Source organism: Mirounga leonina, unplaced genomic scaffold (assembly GCF_011800145.1).
Source record: "Mirounga leonina isolate KUSES-001 unplaced genomic scaffold, KU_Mleo_1.0 Mir_152, whole genome shotgun sequence".
Taxonomy (NCBI): Eukaryota; Metazoa; Chordata; class Mammalia; order Carnivora; family Phocidae; genus Mirounga; species Mirounga leonina.
Window position 1 is genome coordinate 19,256,732 of NW_023270380.1, and position 24,522 is coordinate 19,281,253.

A 24,522-nucleotide genomic window follows, 5' to 3' on the forward strand; every position below is an offset into this window, starting at 1 on the left:
AGCTGTGTGCTCACGCACCCTGGGCATGGCTCCACGTTACACGTGGAAAATAAACAGCCACGTCGTCCGCCAGCAAAGACGCTTCTAAGGTTTCCACAGTATGTCCCAGTGTTCCGAAAACAAACTGTGCCGTTCTGTGAAAAGTACTGAGCACTCCTGACATCAGAATCGATCTGGGAAGCGTTGGCTGAGACGCTGTGGGCGTGAGAGGAGATGGGGCTAGCCATCAGCGAGCGGCCAAGAGAGAGCGGCCGGCAGCCCAGTCAGATGAGGAAGGACCCCTGGGCCTTGGACGGCCACGTGATGGGCAGCGAGATGAAATGCAAGCAGGATTTACAACCACAACTCCGCAGACACCCCCCTGGGGTACGCCGACCTCACAGACCCTGAGGGCTGCATGCACACCGTCCAACCACTGTGCAGGGCGGGTTCCTCATGGCCTCACTTGCACAGATAAGGGAATCGAGACTCAGCAGGGTGAGGTCACTTGCCCAAGGTCACTCAGCGAATAAACAGCTGAGCTGGGATCTGACTGTAAGTGCGGTTACTCTGGAGCCTCGCTCTCTGCCGAGTCTTGCATGGGGTCTCGCCATGTGCCCTAGGGAAGGGCATGCAGGCCACCCAAGGGCAGATGTCCCAGCAGCGATTTCTTCATCTGTTGGGCTGTGGGCTGTGTGCGGGCTGGTCAGAGGTCAAAAAGAGGGAGAGGAGGTGGGGGAGCCCCCTTGGCTCTAGGAGCCATGCGCTGGGCCCGAGGGGACGCTAGCCTGGGACAGGGCTGTGGACAAGGTCCAGAGGAGGCTGGCCAATGGGCTGGGGCTGCCTTGAAGAGAATCTTTCCAAACTGGAAGCAGGTAGAGGGGAGGCAGAGGGTGTCTGTTTCCCCCTAAGCCAAAGGGAAGCATGAGCTGCAGGTTGAATTGTGTCCCTAAAAAAGACACGCTGAAGTCCTAAGTCCAGGCACCTGTGAGTGTGAATTTGGAAACTGGGTATGCCTTGGATGAAATCGGGTTACGGGGAGGTCCTCCTGCAGGAGGGGCAGCTTTCATTCCAGCGTGACCGGCGTCCCTGCCGCAGGGAAGATGCACGGAGAGGAGGCGACCACCCAGCCACCAAGGCAGGGACTGCAGGCCTGGGAGGCCATGCTGGGAGCCAGACGAGGCAGGAGGGGTCCCACCCCGGGTCTCCGAGGGAACACAGCCCTGTGGACTCTTCTCAGATTTCCAGTCCCCAGAAGGACGAGGACATACGATCCGCTGTGTGAGCCCCCCGTGAGGAACACAAGCCGTGCAGCCGAGGCCGAGCCCCTGGGGCCCTGGTGAAGCAGCTCGCCAGACCAGGAGGGTTTCCTGGCTCACATCAGGTCTTTCCAAAACAGCGGGACACCGAGATTTCCTCAAAGGGAGGTAAACCAGCTGTGTGCCCTGCAGCGGCCACTGAGACAGGCCGCAGTGGGTGGGAGCAGGGCGACCAGGGAGACCAAGTCCCAGGCCTCCAGCCCTCCCTGGGCCGCGCCTGCAGAAACCAGGCTGGGGAGCACCGCGCTCTGGGGACAGGACAGAGTCACCCAGAGTCAACGCCAAGGGCCTGTGTCCTGAAAATGTCAGGCAGAGTGGAGTGAGGTCTCCTTGCACTCCTCAGCCATGGTGGGCTACAGAATTCGGGGCCATCGTGCTTCCTAGAAATTTACTTTTCTTCCCGAGTCAAAACAGTTTCCTTCGGGATAAGGTATTTGTGGTGTGAAAACACAGATGGGTGTTCACTTGAGATCGCCTGCGCTGGGGACTGGTTTAAAACCCTGATTCCAATATAACTGCCTGTGTTCAAAGTCCAGCTCTGCCCCCTTCTCCACACCTCTTCCCGTGTGAGGAAGCCAAGCGCCGGAAACCGCATTAGGATCTCATCCATCAGGACGCACTGGCCAGGATGTGAGCCACGGCCCCCGGGAGAAGAATGAGCTGTCACTTCCACAGAAGTCCAGGTGCAATTTAGAGTCAGGCACCATCTTTTTGCAAGAACAAAACCAGCAACAAGAAAAATTCCTCTTCCTGTACACAAAGAGGAAATGACTATGAACACAGGCTTTATGGTGACAGGCTCTACAGAAATGATGAATGATTCGAGACCCCGAGATACATGTGGAACGGTGGGACGGGTTGATGGCCTGTCCCCCAAATGGAGACAGACAAGGCCTTCTGGCAACCATCTGTGAAGAAGAGCGAGGGGTGGGGAGCGGCCCCCAACCCCCCCACACACACCCAGATGCTCCCAGTGCCACTGCCGCCTGCTTGGAGGGATTTGTCGCCTTCTGTGCTGCACCCGACAAGAAGTTTTACTACCATGAAATAAAGTCACCAACCTTTGCAGACAGGAAAGAAAGAAATTCTGCCTGGAGCAGGGAACGGGGTGGGGGGTGGGTATTCTGGAGTTTAGGGACAAACAGCGAGATTTTCCCATTTGTCTCAGGACCTAATTTCCGAGCACGACACGGTCGCTCCCCCAGTACGAGCTGGTGGTGGCTCAAACCCTGGGCGCAGCTTTGCGGTCGTGAGCCCCACACTCCTTTCAGTGACCGGACACACCAGGAAAACCTTGGCTCCCACGTCTGGGAGCTTTTCCAAAATAAGAGGCAGCTGCGAGACAGAGCAAGAATTGTCTTGGTGACAGCCATGAGCCCACCCTGGCCCAAGTCCCCTGGAAGGTGTGGGATCCAGACCCGTTCAGAAGCGTGAGCCCCAGGAGACGCCTGCGTGTAGGACTCCTGCTGTGGACTCGGGGCCTCACTGCAGAAGGCTGGCAGCTGGTCCCTCCTGGCACCACCGGCATGGGGCCTGGTGAGACCCACCGGGCACGGGGCCTCGTGAGACCCACCGGGCACAGGGCCTCGTCGGACCCACCGGGCACGGGGCCTCATCAGACCCACAGTGCCAGCAAGGAGGGTTTCCAAAGTCTGATTTACTCACTGACCAGGGATTCACCCTCAGCCCCGAGCCCTGCATCCAAGACCTTCCCCATGAAGACGTGAATGAGGGGCCTGACTTCAGACCCCCCGGGCTGGGCTGCCTGCGGGTGGGAGCCGAGGGAGGGAGAGCTGCGGCCGGGTGGGACCCCATCTTGGGGTTGTTCGAGTCCTCCTTGGTGTCCCCTCACTCCATGACCAGGTGGGAGACGCCACTCCAGGATTCGGCCGGCTTTGCTGGCCTTTGCTGGTGCCTCTGACTTCATGTAAATCTCTTCCCTCGAACAAGGCAGGAAACCGGTTCTGAGTCCAGGAAGGCTGCGGGGCCGACGGCCGTGTTTCCACCGAGGCCGGAAGGCAGGCAAGGTGCCGCGAGGGGGCCACTAGCTGCTCAGGCTGTGAGGTGTGCGGGAGCTTGGGGTGGCCAGGCCAGGGATCACGCGGCTCCGGGGAAAGGAGCCTGTGAAGGAGCCGCAGGGCAGCCCGGGGACCCGGTCGTCCTGGAGGAATCGGGACGGGGCCATCTGGTTCCTGAGCACAGAAGCATCGGTGTTTCTGGATTCGAGGTCGAAGGGGAAACCGAGGATGAGCCTTCTTGATGCCACAGCATAGTCGGCTCTTGAGCCGCGAGGCACGCGCGGCCGGGAAGAGAAGGGGCTGTGGCAGTCAGAGCACTTCCTGGAAGAAGAAGGGGACTGGAAGCACGCTGACCCCGGGGAACGGGTGCCCCACGCGAGCTGCTAGGCTCCTGCAGTCGCTCGGCGGTGATGCAGGAGTTGAACGTGGACACAGATGACGGTGGCCGACCGCTGCTTGCGAACAGGGAGTGAGCAAGACGGCTTGAGTTCTGCATTTCCTCCTGATAAAAAGGCCATGCCGGGCTCGCACCACACCCGGCACCGGAGTTTCCGATGCCAGCAGACAGAGGACAGAGCGAGGCGCTGAGGCAAGCGCCACAGGGCAGCGCACATCCTCAGTCCCCACGCCGCTTCCGACCGGCTCCGCGAGCCAACGTCAGCTGCCTCTTCCCAGGCCAGGGCGCACGCAAGTCTTCACAGAGCGCCGACGAGTCTCTCGTGTTTGAGACCTAACAGTGCTATAAGACTTTGATCTGGGCTGGGCTCCTCCTGGGGCTCTAAATTACCCATCTGCTCCCACTCTGGCAGGCTGGCGGCTGAGGAGACGGGGACCGTGATGGCGGGTGATTTCACTCTGGTCTCAAGGTCCTCAGGAAGCAGAATGAGAGGAACGACGTGCACGCTTTACGGCCGCAAGCTCTTCCTTCAAATACATCTCAAGTGGAAATGCAGTGTGCGGACGAGGAGCACAAAGCATTGGGGTGGGGGCGCGGAACACAGCCCGCTCCGGCCGCTGCTTCCTGAGGAGCTCCCGGGCCTCGGGGAGGGAGGTCGCAGCCTGAGCCTGCGTTACCTGGCCCCGCAGAAACCTTTTCACGCAGGAGGGAAGCCGAGAGAAGGGGCGGGGCCAGCAGACACCCTCCCTCCGTGTTCCCTTGAGCAGAAGCCCCATTGCTACGCTGGGGAGAGAAGAGAGGAGGAAAGGGACTCATCGCTCTTTTCTTCATCTTTTTCATTTCACACCGAATGCAGGGGTGGCAGGATCAGGGGTGAGTCTGCAGGGAGCTGGAGAGCCCAGGGGAGGCTCACAGGGCAGCGGCTAGCCAGCTGGTGCGTTCTGAGCGGTGGGAGGCCCGGGCAGCTCGCTGCTGGTACCCCAGCTGAGGGGAGCTTCAGTGCGTCCAGGCCGGCGCCACAGCCCTCCCGGGAAGGAGGGAGGAAAGGAGGAAGAACACTCCAGCACCATCACCTGCCGAGCAGCCTGGGCCAAATCACAGTGTGTACCGTCCCTCATCCCAAACACCCTCGTGATGGAGATCCAGGGTGCAGGGAAGAGCAGCGGAACAGGGAAGCTGGCACAGAGCCGCTGGGGAGTGAGTCCGGGCCCCCTGCAGCGGGCTCCCAGGCCTGTTCCTCTCAGCCAAGAGCCAGTAATAACCCCGGAGCTGTCGTGAGGCGGAATAAAGACGCGGAGTGAGGTGCCTGGGGCCAAGATGGCCCGCAGCAGACACAGCTCCCTTCTGGTGAGGCAGGCCCAGGGGAACTCTGGAGCAGCCACCGGGGGGACGCTCCTCACACCCCGTCCCTTTGCAGCCTCCCTGGAGCAGTGCGTTCTGGGTAGGAGCAGAGTCCCACAATGTGGCACCAGGAAGGAGCCTGGGGACCCACCACCCCAGCCCCTTCCCTTTGCATCTGAGGAAAGGGGCTCACGGAGCAAGGATTAGAACCCAGAGCCTGACTTCCAGCAGGTACGCTGGTTCTAGAAGTGCCTGGAGGAGCCGAGGGCTCAGGGGGTACATAGGCAGGCCCACCTGTGAGCGGGCGACCTTGGGAAAGGGCAGACGCCAGCGGAGCCTGTTTCCGCTCCGTCAGCGACTCCATGCTTCTCAGAAGGCTCCTCAGGATGAGTGATCGAGTATTAACGGCACTCCGCGGTGCAAGACACCGCGCAGGCCTCCTGGGCCGCCGGCGGAGCCCATCAAAGGACCTTTGGCTGCATGAGCTCCTGCTGGTTCCAGGGCAAGGAACGCAGGTGCCCCCGGCCCCACGCTGCTCGCAGGAAGCTGAGTTCTGGAGGCTGTCCTTCTGGTGCAGGGGAGGAAGGACAGGACACAGCTGCGGGGGCCCCACGCGAGGGGTGGCGCCCAAGCCAGGGTGTGGGTGGCACGGGGACTCGCGCACCCCGGCCAGGCCTGGGACACGGCCACTCGGCTCTGTCCCTGCCTTCATTTCCACAGAGGCGGCACCGGGGCATGTGGGGTCGGGGAGAACGGCACACCGGTGATGTCTAAAGCCTCCCAAGCTCTGAATTCCATGACTGATGGTCCAGACTCAGCGCCAGTCAATCCCGTGGTGACTCGGTCCCACCATTTCTGTTGAGCTACTTAAAACCCAATGCAGAAGAGTTTCCAGTTAAGAAGGGTTACGATTCTGCACTTTCTGGGGGCCTCAGGCAGGAGGGCGGGAGAGAGCTGACGCTCCCGGGCTCGCTGGTCTGGTGGGGGTGGCAGGAGGGGCACCAGCCCCATGTGGAGAGGCTCCCGGCTGGTTTGCGGTGACATGGCGACATGTGACCGCATCCCAGACTACTCCTTCACGTGCTCTGAGTTTTCCTCACGTAAGATGGGAATGATGTGGACACAGGGGGGCTGGAACGGCCTGAGTGTATCCCAAACCCACGAGGGGCCCTTGGGCGGCCCTGAGCAGGGCAGGTCACACATGAGGACCCCAACTTCCTGCTGCGGGTCTCCTGCTTCCTTCACGGGTTCGCCCTGTGACTGCGAGGTGCTTCCTGCCGTGGAAAGGGCGCCGGGTGTTCTGGGACCCAACAGGTGCAGACAACCCCTCCATGTCCACACTGGCTTTCAGTGTTGATCCTAAATCGGAACATTTCCAGGGATTTCACATTTGACCAAGCAGGGTTTTTCAGGTTCTTTCTTGTTTTCTCGCTTTCTCGCAGAAGGCCGCGGAGCTGCGCAGACCCCTGGGCACTGGCAGGTTCTCAGGAAATTGAAAGCCGAATTCCCTGTAATGGGGTCTGAAACTGGCAGGTTCCTGGGAGAAAGCCTGTGGAAAAGGTGGGGGAGCTCTTGCCCAAGTCACGCAAATGGGGTGATTTCGTCCGTATTTGGGAGAAGCAAGCACAACAGCCCCCAGGCCTCCCACCTTCCCAGGCGCCTGCGTTTCCGCCTCCTTTTTCCTTCCCTGGAGTCTATTTGACACACATGGTTACATCAGTTGTGCAACGTAGGGATTGGACGTCTATACACACCGCCAAACGGCCGCCACAGTGAGTCTATCACCAGAGTTCACGCAGGACCACTGGCTAAATGCCCCTGCTGCATCGGTTTTCCAGCTGGGAGTCTGTGTCTTCATGCCCTCCCCAGGTCCCCATCCCACGCCCTGCAACCTCCAGTATGCTCTCTGAACCTAGGAGTATGGGCTGTGTTTGTTTTCTTAGATTCCACATTGAAGTGAAATCATGTGGTATTTGTCTTTGCTGACATTTCACTTAGCATACCCTCTGGTCCATCCAAGCCATTGCAGATGGCAAGACCGCACTGCTAATTTGATGGCTCAGTAATACAACACTCTATACGTACACACCCATCTTCTTCATCCATTCATCACTCGATGGACACCTGGGCTGCTTCCATATCTTGGCTGCTACAAACATGGGGTGAATGTTTCCCTTCAAATCAGTGTTTTCATTTGCTTTGGGTAAACACCCAGCAGTGCGATTGCTGGATTGTAGGGAAGCTCTATTTTTAACATCTTGAGGAGATTCCATACAGTTTCCAGAGTGGCTGCACCAGCTTGCATTCCCACCAACAGTCCCCCTTTCTCTGCATCCTCACCAACACCTGTTTTTCTTGTGTTGTTGATTTGAGCCATTCTGACAGGTGTGAGGTGGGATCTCACTGTGGTTTTGGTTTTATTTCCCTGATGGTGAGTGATGCTGAGCATCTTCTCACGTGTCTGTTCTCCATCTGTTGCTGATATTCTGTTGAGGATATCTACATCTATGTTCATCAGGGATACTGGCCTGTAACTTTCTCTTCTTGTGGCATCCTCCGTCTGGTTTTGGGATCAGGGTAATGCTGGCCTCACAAAATGAGTTTGGAAGCATTCCCTCCTCTATCAATTTTTTGGAAGATTCTGAGAAGAATAGGTTTTATTGAATGTTTGGTAGAATTCCCCTGGGAAGCTGTCCTGTCCTGGACTTTGGTTTGCTGAGAGGTTTTTGATTTCTGACTCAGTCTCCTTCCTAGTCATCAGCCTATTCAGATATTCTATTTCTTCATGATTCAGTCTGGGAAGATTCTAAGTTTCCAGGAATTTATTCATTTCTCCTAGGTTGTCTAATTTGCTTACGTCTAATTGTTCATAGTGTCTCTTATGATCCTTTGTATTTCTGTAGTATCAGTTATAACTTTTCTTTCATATCTGATTTTATTTATTTGAGCCCTTTCTCTTTTTCCTCTTGGGGAGTCAAGCTAAATGTTTGTCAGTTTTGTTTATTTTATCACAGAACCCCCTCTTGGTTTCGTTGATCTTTCTGTTGTCCTTTTAGTCTATCATTTATTTCCTCTCTGATTTTTTTTTTAAGATTTATTTATTTGAGAGAGAGTGAGTGCACGAGAGAGCACAAGCGGGGGGGGGCGGCAGAGGGAGAAGCAGACTCCCCACTGAGCAGGGAGCCCGATGTGGGGCTGGATCCCAGGACCCCGGGATCATGACCTGAGCCGAAGGTAGACACTTAACGACTGAGCCACCCAGGCGCCCCGTCCTCTCTGATCTCTGTTATTTCCTTCCTTCTACTAACACTGGACATTTATTCTTCTTTTTCTAGTTCTTTACGCTGTTAGGCTAAACTGTTTGAGACTCCCCTTGCTTCTTTAGGTAGGCCTGTATTGTCATGAACTTCCCGCTTAGAACCACTCTTGCCCCATCCTGTGGATTTCACTGTGGCTCATTTCTGTTTTCTTTTGTCTCTCCATATGTTTTTATTTCTCCTGTGGCCCAGTGTTTGTTCAGTAATATGTTGTTTACTCCACATATTTGTACTTTTTCCAGATTTCTTCTTGTCATTGATTTCTAGTCTCCTACCATTCTGGTCAGAAAAGATGCTTGATATGGTTTCGGTTTTCTTGTGTTCACTGAGACTGGCTCTGTGGCCCAACATGTGATCTGTCCCTGGCAGTGCGCCATGTGTACTTGAGAAGAATGTGTATCCTGCTACTTTTGGACGGAATATTGTACATAACTGTGAAGTCCATCTGGTATAATGGGTTGTTTGAGGCCAATGTTTCCTTATTGACTTTCTGTCCTTTCCTTATTATCTACCCACTGATGTAGGTAGAGTCCCCTGTTATTATTGTATCCATCGAGTCAACTTCTCCCCTTGGGTCTGTTAGTATTTGCTTTACATATTTAGGTGCTCCTGTGTTAGGTACAAATATACTTACAAATGTTATATCTTCTTGCTGGACTGGCACCTTTATCACTGTGTAGTACAGGAATAAGGGACTCTTCACTGTCCTTTGTTACAGTCTTTGTCTCAAAGTCTCTGACAGAAGCGTCAAGAAGCTTTCTTGCTCACCTCCATGTGCACAGAATGTCTTCTGCCCCTTCCTTCTCAGTCTGTGTCCTGACTTCTGAAGTGAGTCTTCTGTGGGCAGCATAGACACGAGTCTCCTTCTTTAATCCATTCAGCCACGCCATGGCTTTTGGTTGGAGAATTTAGTCCATTTACATTTAAAGTAATTACCAATAGGTGCGTACTTACTGCCATTTTGTTGTTTTCTGGCTGTTGTTGTAGTTTCTCTCTGTTCCTTTCTTCTCTTTCTCTCTTCCCTTGTGGTTTGAGAACTTTCTCTAGTGTTATGTTTAGATCCCATTCTCATTTTCTTTTGTGTATTTACTATATGTTTTTGCTTTGTGGTTACCATGAGGTTCACATACATCATCCTGTATTTATAACAGTCTATCTTAAGTTCATAGCAACTTAAATTTGAACACATTCCAGAACACTACCTTTTCATGTTCTTTGTCACCTTTTACATCTTTTTATTTTATGTATTCCTTAACTAATTAATTTAGTTAGTTAATTTTGCTACTTTTGTCTTTTAACTTTCAAAGTAGCTTTACAAGAGACTAAGCCACTACCCATTTACTCTATATTTACCCTTTTTGAGTGAGATTTTTACTTTCATATTTTTTTTATTAATTAGTGCCAGTTCTTTTTTTTTTTTTTTTAAGATTTTATTTATTTATTTGAGAGAGAGAGAGAATGAGAGAGAGAGAGCATGAGGGGGGGAGGGTCAGAGGGAGAAGCAGACTCCCTGCCGAGCAGGGAGCTCGATGTGGGACTCGATCCTGGGACTCCAGGATCATGACCTGAGCCGAAGGCAGTCACTTAACCAACTGAGCCACCCAGGCGCCCAATTAGTGCCAGTTCTTTTCAGCTTAACCGTGTCCTGTTACATTTCTTGAATGGCCAATTTAGTAATGATGAATTCCTTTAGCTTTTGGTTGTCTACAAAACTGTTTATCTCTCCTTTGATTCTGAATGATAACCTTACAAGGTAGAGTTTTCTTGGTTAGAAGTTTTCTCCCTTCAGCACTTTGAATATGTTCTGCTGCTCCCTTCTGCCTTGCAAAGTTTCTGCTGAGAAATCTGCTGATAGCCTTATGGGTTTACCTTGCATGTAATAAGCTGTTTCTCTCTTGCTGCTTTTAAGATTCTCTAACTTTTGACATTTTAATTATAATGTGTCTTGGTGTGGATCTCTTTCGATTCATCTAATTTGGCACTCCCTGGGTTTCCTGGACTGTGGATGTCTATTTCCTTCCCAGATTAAGAAAATTTTTGGCCTTTAGTTCTGCAAATAATTTTTCTGCCCCCCCCTTCTCCTTCTGGGGCCCCTATAATGTGAACGTTATTCCACCTGATATCCCAGAGTTCCCGTATGTTATCTTCATTTGTAAAACCTCTTTTTTCTTTCTGCTGCGCTGTCTGGGTGAGTTTCATTGCTTCCAGCCCACTGATCTGTTCTGTTTCATCCAGTTGTTGAGCCCCTCTAGTGTATTTCTCAGTTCAGTTCTTGTATTCTTGAGCTCTGGGACTTCTGTTTGGTACTTTCTTATTTTCTGTGTCTTTGTTAAAGTTCTCACTGTGTTCATCCACTCTTCTCCTGAGTTCAGTGAGTATCCTTCTGACCATTACTTTGAATTCTTTGTCAGACAAATTACTTATCCCTGTATCACTAAGGTCTTTTTCTGAGGTCTTGTCTTGCTTTTTCATCTGAAACACATTTCTCTGTGTCCTCATTTTGCTTGACTCTCTGTATTTGTTTCTATGTGTTAGGCTGAACAGCTACCTCTCTCACTCTTGAAGGAGTGATGTTTGGAGGTAATGAAACTTCTCATTCATCCTGCCCTAGCTCTTGGCTGTCTCTAGAACCTCTGTGATTGTTTAAACTGCCTGATCTATTCTTGATATGTCCCTCTGTTGAAGGTGTGCCAAGACCCATCAGTAGAAATCTCACTTAGTACCTTGTTTTACGCTGACTGGAAGCCAGACCCTCAGGCAGCAGCTTTTAAAGTCTGCAAATATATACATTCCTATGGGGCCACAATCGTAATCCTTGCTGGTGTGTAGACCAGGAGATGTGGGGGTGTCCCCTGGATGACACAGCAAAACTTGGTCCTTTCCAGATTTGATTCCATCTTTTTCCATAGATATCTACTGAAAGAAGGACTTCTGCTTAAAGGATCTAGCCCTCTAACTTAACAGTGGGCAAACCAAAGAATCTTTACGTGGCAGGGGGGCGGGGTCACAATCAAGATTCCAAGTTCCAAGTTTGGGCTTCAACCATCTGTCTTCCCAGTGCTAGCTACCTGCCTGAAAGATGCAGTCATGTGACCTCTGCTGTTAACCTGCTCCCAGGAATGCCTGTCAGCAGATCCCCACCACCCTGAGTTACTTCCAGGCCATTCAAAAACCTGAATGTGAGAAGAATATTCTGGATACTTAAGGCTTTTGGATGGTTTTTCCCCATGTAGAGAAAGAGCCTTTTCTGCAGTCACTATATGCAGCATCCCTTATAGCCCCAAAACATGGTACCTAGGGGATTCTGGGCAGTTAGCACCTCCTCCTAGACAGCCCCAGGGTGCATGCAGTCTCCCCTGTAAGTAATGTTGCACAGGTGGTTCACTGACTTATTTGTATGCCCCTCGACACCCTTTCACGTTCCTACCCTTCAAACCACTGCACTGGCACCCTCACACACACTGAGACACATCGCCTAGGCTGATGAGCCCTACGGAGCTTCAAAATGCACAGCCCTCCATGGGAGTGAGATACTCAGGCTCCTCTTCTCCCAAAGCTCAAGTGGAGACAGAAAACTTGTTTCTGTTTGGTCTCTGGGAGAAAGAAAAAAACCCTGCAAGTCCCTGGGTAGAAATTTTCATTTTACAATTGTGGTATCACCTACGGGAACTGTCCTTCCAGCCCTCCCAAATGCATAAACACTTACGTACCCCTTGGTAAAGGTAGCTGCATGCCGATGCAGGTGCTGTCTGTCATGATGTCAGACTCTGGATAACGGGACTTGTTGTCTGGTTCTTCCCATTAGAGTATAAACTCTTCGGAGTAACAAATTACTTCTGGTACTTTCTTTGTCGTTCCCCAGCGCCTAATCTGGTGCTGCTGTATGCGTAGCAGGTGTTCAATAAACACCACCGACAACTGAGTCCTAGCACTTGTAAATAAGAAAATGCCCACATTCACTGTTAAAGGTCTGGGGTTTTTCTAAAAATGTCTTGGGATTCTGTGTGTGTGTGTGTGTGTGTGTGTGTGTGTGTGTGTGTGTAGCAGACAGGGATGAATGCCTCGGGATGAAGGGAGAATGGACAACGCGCGGGGATGAAAATCAGAGGCCCACAGTGAGCCAGGCTGGCACACAGGGGCCTGTGGAGCCCCTTCCAGGTGTATTTATATACACGCATCTATTTTTAAAGGATGGAGCAACAATCTGATGCAAGACTTGGTGATTTCTGGCGCTTTATCCCCTCCCCCAGCTCAGCTGCAGGGAACACAGGCTCCAGGAGCCTCTGCTCTTAGAAGTGCACAGACGTCGGAACACACAACCTGGACCTCTGGGGAAGGTGACAGAGCTTTTTCTTCCAAAGTATGAACTCCTTCACAAAGCGAGGCGTCCACTCTGGGCTTGCTGACCCATGAGGGGGGCAGCTGCCACCCGACGCTGGTGCCAGAGAGGCCTAACCTCAGAAGACACCCCGCGGCCCACTGAGGACAGGAGGCACCACGGCCCCAGAGACGGAGGGTCTGGACACATCGTGTCACCCTCGAGATGTCCATCCTGGCCTGAGAGGAGACACAACCCCAGCCAGGCTCTGCACTGTAATGGGGAGATGGGGTGCCGGGGGGCAGCAGTGAGCGGCCTCCATCTGCCGCACGTCCCCTGCAGCTGGGAGCTGTACAGCGACAACAACCGGTCTAGAAAGAAGAATCCCTTCCTACGGTTAATTCTTCCAAAACTGTTTGACTCTCTAAGAAATGGCTATAAAAACATCACGTTGCATCCCTGCTGGACTGCAAAGCAATCAGAACAAGGTAGTTAGGTGATGTACCTTGATGATTAAGCACACAAGCTCTGACGTGACAAAGACCTGCGTCTGAGTCCCAGCGCGCCCACTCTCTGGCTGTGGGAATTGCTGAGTTTCTGGAACTTTACAAGCCTCGGTTTGCCCATCCGTGAAGTGGGTCAAAACCAGCACCTGCCTCACAGTGACTTACCTCATCAAACATTTGGACACACGGTAAGCGCTCAGAATTAACGGCAGTTACTAGTGTTGTTCAGTGCTTCCTCCCGTTATGTGGGATTCATCTTCCACACGAACACTAGAACATGCAGGACAGTCGTGAGTGTGCACAGAAGTGTGGGTACTGGGTTCACACGGCCACGCCCAGATTCTCACTTAATGTGACTGCATAATTCTGGGAGCAATAATAATGGTGGCCCTTGATGGACCGACCACCCAGCATGTACCACGTGCTTCACTAAATGTGTTACATTTGTTGTCACGCTGGATCCTCACGGTGTCAGGAGGCACACATGACCATCTGCCCCATTTGACAGGCGAGGGAACAGGGCTGACAGAAGCTAAGTGACACACCCCACGGCAAAGCCGTCATGTGGGGACCCACAGTGTGACCCCGGCCAGTCTGGCATCGGTCCACACTCTTGCTCAATGTGGCACACTGCCTCCTGAGCCTCTTGGTGACCCCATCTCCTGGCTGTTGGCGGGTGTGGAGAAGGCTGGGGGTGGGGGGCCATAGCCGATGCACTGGTGGGTCCCAGTGAGCCCGGGAGGGAATGCATAAAGTGCTTCCACAGCACAGCTGACCAGACCCGGGTGCTCGGGTGTCAGATCACCCCCACATTTAAAAGCCCCTGAGAGCATCATGCTTTCCAGCACCATGCAATGATTTTCACTGGGACATCGAGAAAAATCAGATTGTGTGCTAAGATGGGAAACTGAGGGGGGAAATGGGTGACAGATGCAAGGGGCAGAGTCCCCAGGGACGGATCACCAACGATGGACGCCCCGTGACAGCATTTCACAGATATGACCCCGCTTTTCAAAGACCGTATACGATTCAAGTCAGGCTGAAGAAACACCAACTCCCGGCACCTCTGGATAGCCTTCTGTGAACCCTCACCTGTTACTCTGACCCATCGTTCAACTTAGCCCAGTTTCTATCAGGTATTGAGACGAAAAAAATCCCTCGGTCCACGCTGTGCCTCTCGGGTCAGAATCTGGCTTTGGTGTCTTTAGTCAGTTAGCAGTTCAAGGTCCCACGAGTGATCCCATCAGATACTTGACAGGGAGAATGGAGATGTGAAGATTATTCAAACACACGCGCGCACATACACATGCACGCGCACACACGCGCTCACACACACACAGACACACGCTCACACGCACACACAGGCACACACACACACCAAAACCTGAGGGAAAAGGCCGTTGTGGCCTTCGTGGCAGCGGTCACCATCGGCCACGGCCCTCGCTGGTGGAGGACGGGGCCATGTCACAGCTCCCCCGTTCCAACCTTAGCTCGCTGCCCCTGATGCTCGGGCCTGTTTTATTTTGCTCACATCGTATTCTCCAGGCTCCACAAAAACAGCTCTCAAAGTTTCAAAATGAAGCTTATCAGAGGGTGACCGCGTGAAAAACATTTAAACCAAACTTGACAAGCTCTTAAAACAGGCATTTCAGACCAACAGAATCGTAACCATGACACCTTCCACCCAATCTAGCTCTGGCTTTCTGAGCAGGCAGACAGCCCCTTTCCTCATGGCCCAGGCTCACCTCCGCCTGCCTGTGTGTCTGGACACAGGGGACGCCCCATCCCTGAGGGTGAGGGTCCCCAGACTTAACAGGTGAAAGTACTGGACGCTCAGTTACGTTTGAATCGCAGATTTACCATGAATTAAGTGCCATGCAATATTTAGAGCACATTCATATTAAGAAATTATTTGTTGTTTACCTGAAATTCGGCTTTCACGGGGCATCCCATGTCTTACCTGCCGCGTGCACTGGAGGCTCGGCCCCGGGGACCTGGGATGGGTGGGGGCTGGGCTCACTAGGGCACTCCTGTCCTGGCCCAGGGCCCCTCGCCCACTCTCCCACTGGCGCTGCTCTAGGAGGCTCCCCGGCCCCCTCTGGCTGTCAGCACCCCATGCACCCCGTGGTCTGGCATCTTCCCTGCTGCACGCAAACCCTTGAAAGAACGCCATGCGATCGTGTCTTGTTTCCGGGAAAGGCTGCTCACAGGCTCCGGGGGCTCCTGCCTGGAGCCTGCTTTCATTTTCCTCTTCACCCTCACAGACCCCTCCTGCGCACCGTGCTCAGAAGCCAACACACACATTGGTGTGTGTTCTTCTGTCATAATTTCAAGACCTGCATGAAAGCGAGGGCTGACCAGCATGCCAACCTTTGCAGTGGGAGACCCCCCAGTCCTGGGCCTGCCCCTGTCCCTAGACGCCCCGTCCCCTCACTACTGGGAGCGCTGTTCAGGGCAATGACACACATTCAAGGAGAACGGTGAGGAAGGAGCCCTCGGCTTCAGGCTTCCAAGTGTGTGCCGGCAGCCAAATGGCTACAGCTAAGCCATAAAACGCATGGAACAGGGAGAAGTGTAGACAGAACAATAAAGCAAGGGGGAGATGAATGACGCCATGATACAATCTGTTTTCATTTCGTGCAGAGAAAATTAATTTTTGAGGACATTTCACTTAACCTGGCAATATTTTGCGGTTTAACCTCAAATGCTTGAAGCTCCTCTCTCTTATCCCCTTTAAGCGTAGGGCAGGGGAAGCCCGTTTTACGACTGGCTGTAAGTCCTGCCTCTCGGCGGATGACCAGCCTTGCTACCTCTGTTCAGGGCCGTGTGCACTCAGGGAATAAGAGCTACGCTGACCATAATTCTCAGCTCATCACCTCCCACTGAGACATCCACTGTAACAGTGATTCAACCTCCCAAAGAGCAAACGCGTTACCTTCCAGAGCAAGGCACCGGGGTGGGCTGGTCGACCAGATGAGGCTGTGTAAGCACTCGAGGTGCTCGGCCCCCTCCAGCTTGTATCCAGGGAAGCAGTGGTAGGAGATGACCGTCCCCACGGGGAAGGAGGTCTGCAACTCGGAGATGTTCGCATAGCCGTTGGAAGAGGTGAGAGGTCTCAGACAGCCTGTGACGGGGGAAAGAGGAGGGACGGTCACACTCGGTCCCCACTGTGCACTGACGAGACCTGCGAATCCCTGGCCCCCTGCGGGTCCACCCGCTGCAAACGTGACATGGCCTCTGAGGCTTGCGCCTCAGCCAGACGCCCGTACCCACTTTGCTGTTCTATTCATGACGCGGACATTTGGTGTCACGCTTACAAACCACACGGAGAGGCCCGGAAGCAGGGAGGAAGTGATGGAGGGCACGGCTGAAATCGGGGAGCCCCAAGTGCACCTCACAATCACCCAAGGAACTTTGAACAAACGCCATCCCGCCTGCAAGCCCTGGGTCTGTGCACAGGCTGGGCACCCTGTCTTTATTAAAGATCCCAGGTGATCCTAACGTGCTGTTGGGGTGAGAACCACTGAGCTGCTGTGCAGGAATCATATACCCCAACTGTTTCGATGGTGGGGAGCCTGGGGGGGTCTCGAGAAGGTGGTGGCGGAAACCCCCTTCCGCTGCGTGGACTGTGGGGCAGGTGCCTGCCGACCCCACACAATTCAACGTCAAGATCGATTTGTGTTTTATGTGCAGTTTATGTGGCTCTCAACCTTGAGGACGATCCAGGGAAAGGGCGTCTCAGAACACACCCCACTGGGCCCTCCCGTGGGGCTCCCCGGACAGATCTGCATGGAGCCCGAGGACGCCCACGGCAGGTGTGGGGCCAGGCGCCAAGAGCCCCCACAGCACACCCAGAATTCTCCATGCCGTCCGCGTCCCCACACTCCTGCTTCTGCAAAACGGAAGAAGCTGTCTTTCTGTCTCGAAGCCCATGCAGCCCGTGGAACATCCCTGGCGGCGCAGAATCCCATTTTGTGAGGACCCCATGGCGATCCTGGGATTTCCTATTGGCTTCAGCGGTCTCACTGGATGGAATAATGACCCTGCAGAGCTGGAGCTCTGCCCGGGGAGAACTAATTGCGTGTGAAGTAAATAGTGTATAATGGAAATCCCAACTTTCCCTTCCAGTCGCCAAGTACAAATCACACGACACCCACAGCAACAGATGCCTGAGCTCTGCTCCCGAGCTGACTCGCTTCAATGTTAGAAGCATTGAAGGGCTTCGTGCTCCGTGGACTGCTCTGGTCAGCGACACGGTACACAGAGTCTGCATTTTGGGACGAGACCAGGGTGAGGCCAGGGAGGCCCTGGCATGCAGAATTTAGGGAGACGCTCCCTCTGGGGCTGACCATGTCCCGGTGCCACAGATCCTCGACCCACCACCCACCACCACCCAGACCACATCGAGACACGTGGCCACATCCTTTCTCCACGGCCTGAAAGGAGTTTATGTCTGAGCTGAGCACGGACAGTGTTCGCAGCGAAAGTGAAATGCTGGGGAGCAGGGGAGGTTGGGAATCAGGAATAAACAGAATCTAGGACTGAGAAAAACAAGATAAGCATATTAACATGAACAAGTGAACATATCAAGCCCCTCAGAGCCATTCAAACGAGTTGGCACAAGGGACGGTGTCCGTGCCTCCTCCCAGGAAGGAGTGTCGCTCCCAGCCGCCCACACGGACGAGCTGGTGTCCCCTAAATTAAAACGAACGGGCCCACAGTGAACAACAGGCATCCGGACGCTGCTCTCCAAAACACAAAGTTCCCACGGAAAATGTGGCCTAGGAACAGCCCCCCGCCCGCTCGCCTGCCCCAAAAGGAGTCAGATGGGGTTATAACTCCAGTAGTACATTAGGGAAAGAAAGACACGCTCCTCGGTTGGAGACCGCCGTCCTAAACACAGCAGCAGAAATCGGGCTTTGACTCGATAGTTTGATGCAATTTCTATTTGCACTTCCAGGCAACAGCGAGCCAGCTCCTCAGGCTCTCACCCCTCCATCTGCAGGTGTGAATAAAAGCCACAGGACGAGACGTCAGTCTGAGGGCCAATTATGTGCCCCCTGGGGCTCCAAGGTGTCTGGTGTCTAAGGCCACCAGATCCCTCACGCCCCTGCTGTGCCAGGCGGGCGGGCCGCTTGGCAGCCAGGCCTCCACCTGCCTCTGTGTGGAGAGGCCTGATGAGGGGACAGAGGGTCCCAAGGAGGTCCGAGGGGCCAGGTGAGCAAGGAGAAGGCCTCACCTGAGCCCCTGATGAGGACACCACCATCAGACATTTCTTAAGAAATAATTGGGACCAAAAGAGCTCGTAAAGAGGCGCACAGTATTTACGAGACCTACAAGGAAGAAACCTCTAGAAAGGGTGGGAGAGCGGGGGTAAGCGGGAATCATGAGGCAGAGGTGGCTGGTGTCGGGGGGAGCGTCCTTGGCCCCAGGACAGGAGCAAATCAGTGGTCCGTAAGGTTCACTGAACATTCAGCCTGACCTCAGGTTGTGTGCCGACTCTGCAGAGCACCCCTGGAAGTGCCCCTGAATCACGTGTGTCCCTGGAAATGGCATGTGTGGCAGGCCACACAACACGGGGGTTTCTGCAGAGAAGTGAATGGGGGAGGGGCCGGTCTGGGCGCCCTCGGTCCTCCCAATCCCCGAGCCTTTGTTCTTGCAAGGGGCCATGACTCTTCAGCCCTCACAGAAGGAAATCATTTATTTCCAACCGCGGGGCACACAGAGCAGTATCAGAGCCCACCAGCCGTGACTTCGAGCCCAGTGTTAACATTTGTCTCGACTGGAACATGCCTGTGCTCTGGTGCAAACAGACCTCCTCCGCTGAAGCATGAATTATGCATTGGCTTCCAAGTCACAGGTCAAAAAATAAAATCGGAACTAATGTGCACACTAGGACTTATTTTCACAAACAGGGCCCTCCATGTTGGCCCAGGCAAATCTTAAAAATGCAAGAGGATTCATATTTACTGTGTGGTTTGGATAAAATCTGAATTTGATTATTTTTCTGCTCTTCGTGCATTATAAAAAGGGATGACATTATTAAGAAAAAATAGCCTCTGTAAGATTGGCCTTAAATACATCCTCACTACCACTAAAATAAGCATAAATGCTCTGCTATTTCCATTAAATATACAACAGTTCATCATCGTGCTCACAGCCCTTCTTACAAACGCCTGTTTCTTAAACGACTTTTGGTTTCTCAGCGTGGAGGAGAATCCAGCATTGCTCAAGAATAAGGGATTCCAGTCTATGCTCTCACAGTGGGCATGTGGGGCTGGCGGGGATGGCAGGGAGGGTGTGGGGACTCTGAGACCAGAGCCGATGGGCCCTGCTTCCCTCCACGTCCCGCTGGACAGACACGTGCGTGCTCACGGCCGCGCCCCCACCTTGACAGAGAGGCAGGTTGTCCCACGTCCCGTCACCACCACACAGCGACACCATGTTGTACAGATCCGGGTAGCGGATCTTGAATCCTTCGTGACAGGTGACGATCAGCTTGTCTCCGTGCCTGTACGTCTTGTTATGAATCTCAGCGTCGTCAATTTGAGGGATACGGCAATCTGCAATTGTGTAAAAAGGACACATTATTTTTTTAATATAAGCTGGTTGTGCTTCACAGCGTGACAAGAAAGCTCTTATTTTCAGACCTGGCCTCAGGCTACCCTGTGGTAAACGGTCCTCACTCACTGCTAGGCTCGGATCCCAAGGGCCAGCGGCAGAACCCGCTTCACGGGGACAGAGGAGGAGGTACCGGATCCAGCCACGAAAGGAACTTTACCTCCTGCCTGCGACCCTTCACACCATGCTGTTGAGTCTCGGGCGATTTTGGAAATAAGTGAAGAAGGACAAGAGTTGGGGGCTCACGATGTCCCCACCCACCCGGCCCACCACATCTGCCCTGGGGCATAAGATAGAAAGGCCTTGCTGAACAGCGGGGGGCTGCATCTGCTAGCACTTCCCTCCGACCTGATCCGCTCTGCATAGGTAATAATACAGCAGCACGTGCGGCCGCCAACACCACACAGGCCCCCAGCGAGCAGGGCAGGATGCAGACTTGGGAGGGGAGGCAGCCGGCCCGGCGTCGGGGGCAGAGGAACAAGGAGTCCAGACAGCAGGTGATTAAGAGAGAAAACCAAGTGGATAAGTTATAGTCCTCCTCCTCTAACGCAGTCTCCTCCCAGTTTACTGCGCATCCCCCCCACCCTGTGCCACCAGCCTGGGCCCTGCTCCCTCCTCCCACCTCTCACGGCACACCTCGGTCCCAAGTCTCTGACTTTATGTGGAAGCGGAAGCTACGTATTTCCACTGCTGGAGTCTGGTGGGCCCTGCCTCACAGATGGGTTGTGCTCCAAGCTTCTCAATTTTTAAAAATAAGGCAAGATCCAAGAACAGCGTTTTGACAATCACAGAAACTTTCTCCAGAAATTTCTCAATGCTCTAAAAGACTGTGGGTTTCTCAGCCACCCCAAAAGCCTTCTGAATCCACCATATGGTTGAAATGGTCTCAATTGGAGCCTTGACCTTGGGGTTCCCCTAAGCTTGAACTGTCGGCTCTGAAGCCTGAGCCTGGGAGTCCTGAAGCCTTGGAGGGAAGACACAGGGCCAGCCCGTGGCCGGGAACACAGGTGGCTTTAAAAAGCACGCCGGGGGCTTCGATATGGGGTTGGGGAATTTGACAACAGACTCTAGAAAACAGAATGTCAGCGATGGGGCAGCCCGGTGCCAAAGGGAGAGCACAGGGATGCAGCCATCTACTGCCTCCCGGGGTCTTTCAAAGTCAAGGCTTGGGTGCAGCATCTGCCTGTGTCTCCGTGTCAGCTCAAGAGGGACAGCACCACCCGCATTCTCCCACGTGCCCTCCACACTCCCGGACTCCGCACATGGCTGGCAAAGAGGAAATGCTGAGGAAGTGGGGCCCCCGAGCCCCGGGACTCCCCCAGTCCGTTCCTCTGCCTGTGGATTTCAGCAGGAAGCGTCCTTGCTGGAAAACTCTTCTGGTTCTGGTTTGACCCTCGTTTTTGAGCTTCAGGCTGTGGAAAGGGGTTTCTAACCACTCATGTTTAACCCATAATTTTTCTACCAGAATAGACAAATTCCCCCCAAATCGATGCCAGAATGATCCTGACCGGGGTCACGAGGTGAGCGACAACTCTGCTCGGCATTGCTACCTTCTGAATGGGAAACGTGAATTACCTTTTTCAGTATTGCTATGCAGGAATTATTCGCAGCGAAGACTACGCCACCATTCCCTGACTGACTTCAGACTTGTCCAGGAACTGACCCAGGTCCTCAGGAGGCAACCAGCATCAGGGAGTAAAGTCAGTGGACAGGAGTGACGCCAGGGCCTGCGGGTTGCGGTCGGTCACGTGGAGCACCCTGAACTCCTGACCAGACGCCTGTCTCCACAGGCAGGAGCTGGGGGCCACCGCAGGGTACGTGGCGCAAGGTCCCAGGGCACTACAGCCTCCCAAGCTCTGCTCACGGCAGAGTCACCACGGGGACCGGCCCCTGCAGGACAGGGACACACGCCGAGCGGGGAGCGGGAGCCACCCCCCGGAGCCGGGCTAAGATTCTACCCACGGTGTCTGGCGCCTGACCCCCCACCGAAGGAGGGCGGATCGGAAGACAGCCCGGCCCAGCCAGCCGTCCGTAGCCGGATGTCTATGCAGACAGAGAAGCCAGGATCTTTAGTGCCCGAAAATGAATACATAATCTTCATCAGTTCTGAAGTTTCAAACAGAAATAACACAAATTTTCTATAACACAAGTGCATCCCACTGGCAGAAAGAATGTTTAAAAACCGCTGCAAAAACACCATTACCAAGGACGATGAATAAAGGTCTGTTGGTATCTGACTGTGCCGGGAGTGGAGCCAGCGATCAAACCCTATGTAGGCGGGCGCAAACGGGCTTTGGGGATGTAATTGAGGGACTGCAAAGCCTCCCCTTCTAGAAATCCTCTCTCCCCAGCCCACCCCATCGCTGCGTCCAACTCCTGCTTGTGTAACAGAGGATTTAATATAAATAAATGAAAGAGGGGATATTCAGGCAGTATTACACATTTATACCTAAGGACAAATTAATTGATCACATCAGTTAGCACAGAGCAGGATCCTAAGGAGTAGAAAAGGCAAAGTTTTAAGAATACAAACACACATGTGATTTACTGTCCTTTTTAAATGTCAGTTATATGTGAACATGAATCTGATTCCTTCGAGTGCCAACTTCTGACACCCATTCTCCCTAAAAAGCGCTTCCAGGAACGTGCATACATAGTACACACTGGACATGCAGCATTCATATCCACGTGGGAAAGGCGCTGGATTGCTGCTGGATTTTGGTTACACCAGCATTTATAATGCTCGGTATTCATTCATCCATCAGTTTCATTCATGCCTCCATCCGTCCGCCCATCCATCTGTCAGTCCGTCCATCCACCCATCCATTGGTGAATCGCTGAGCACCCAGCCTACCTGCAATGCGTCCCAGGTGCTGGGCATAGTCAGGAATCGTGCTCTTGCCGCACCCGCGTGGAGAAGGACCGCGAACAAGTTAGCAGATACGTGAGCTAGAGACTAACACGCCGTGATCACCGCTCTGACGAACAGGTGCCAAGGTCACAGAGACCGACCAGGGGCCCCTGGAATCGGGTGGACAGGACAGGCACCCTGAGGAAAGGACACTGAAGAAGCAGAGCCGCAGAGCAAGGAGGCCTCATCGTGCGGATCTGGGAGAAGGAGGCTTTGGGCAGAGGGACAGCAGGTGCAAAGGCCAGGAAAACGCAAGTGTCCGTAAAAACACGCAGATGGGCCCATGAGTCTGAGATCCAGTGAGCAAGGGCAGACAAAGGCCTTGTAGACTGGGGCATACCATATTAGGTAGTTATGGACAGGGCTGGAAAGAGGTCATGCTTTTGAGAAGCTTTCTGGTTTCCGGGGTGATAAAACAACAGAAGGCCTTCATCTCTGGGCAATATTCATGAAGCCTACTTGTTCTCTATTTCCTGAGATGTTCCTGAGCTTGTCTGGGTTTTAAACACGGAGTGTCTTGGGCCAAAAGTCTTATCAGGGGAGTCGATCACTGAAGCCAAATAAACTTTTAATTACTGAAACCTGATGGGAACAACAGCTTTTGCATGGGCTGCATGTGAGCAGAAAATGTTCACTGACTTTCAAAAACCTTCTTAAGAATTTTTTTATTTTCAAGGGAAAGCTTGTTCAATGTAACCTGCCAGATTGCAAAGTTAAAGAGGAAAAACCACACATCTATCACAGTAAATACAGAGAAGCGTTCTGTATCCATGTAACACAGACTCCTAACTAAAACACGGAGAAACCCTCTTCCCTAACACACAACGTCTATGCGAATCCCACAGCACGCGTTCTTGTGAATCGTGACACTGACTGTTGTTAACTGAGGTATAACTGACAAACCACATCCTATTGCTGTCGGGTGTAACCACGGTGATCCGTATTTCAAACCTTTGGACATGGCCGCTGGGGAGTCCCCGTCCGTCCCCTCCCACGGTGGTCACAGTACCGCAGACGGTACCCACCCCCGACACGTTCCCTCCCGTGCCTCACCTCACAGCTGCAACCCTCTGGGCGCCCCAACCCGCCCCTCCCACGGGGGCGATCTCCGCATTCACGGGTCTGTTTCTCTTTTGTTCATTTCTTTCCTCATTGAGATTCCGCCTGTCACGCACATTCGTCTTTCTCTGTCTTACTTCACCTTAATTCTTTGTACTAACTTTGACTTTTTAAAAAAACACCTTGAAAATGAAAGCAGAGACAGGGCATGCTCTCAGCCCAGGGCAGCGACCGTCCGTGCTCAGGGACTACCGAATTCAGTGCTTTGAGGACTTCCATAGAGACGAGCTACGCGAAGTCTGAGAACAGTCACCGTCAGGGTTAGAAGCTCTGTCCTCACCCTCAGATGCGGCAGTGTGCAGAGACTGAGCTCTTGCTGTGAAGGCCGAGCCTCGCCTGCATCAGCTCCATGGCTGCGGAGACGGTTGGCCCCCTGCCACCGCCCAGTGAACCTCTGAGCACTGTTCTCAACTCAGACGCACCCACACAGCGTAACCACAAAGAGGAGATGCAGCTATGCTTGCCAGACATAAGCGAAACCTCACTGCGACGAGCAACCATGGCGTCACCGCGGCAAACACACGTCCACCTGCCGGCCTGTCACGGCCCCACTGTCTCCCTAAACAGATCCCGCCCGAGACAGACGCGACGGTAACTGAGCCGATCTTCTGAGCACCATGCGTCTCTGCATCAGCACGCGCAGTTTGGACCTTTACCACGCTTTCTCGAGCGCCGA

At 53.3% G+C, this 24,522-nt stretch overlaps 1 protein-coding gene across 1 annotated transcript in view; it reads right to left on the reverse strand.

Annotated features, from left to right (window-relative positions):
- The window catches only part of SUSD4 (sushi domain containing 4), an 82,921-nt gene that overhangs the window by 13,372 nt on the left and 45,027 nt on the right, over positions 1 to 24,522 (reverse strand). Inside the window, exons 4-5 of the mRNA XM_035008636.1 lie at positions 19,585 to 19,758; positions 16,131 to 16,319 (exon numbers count right to left, since the gene is read on the reverse strand). Of these exons, the coding sequence (XP_034864527.1) occupies positions 16,131 to 16,319; positions 19,585 to 19,758 (363 nt within the window). The remainder of the gene's footprint in view (positions 1 to 16,130; positions 16,320 to 19,584; positions 19,759 to 24,522) is intronic.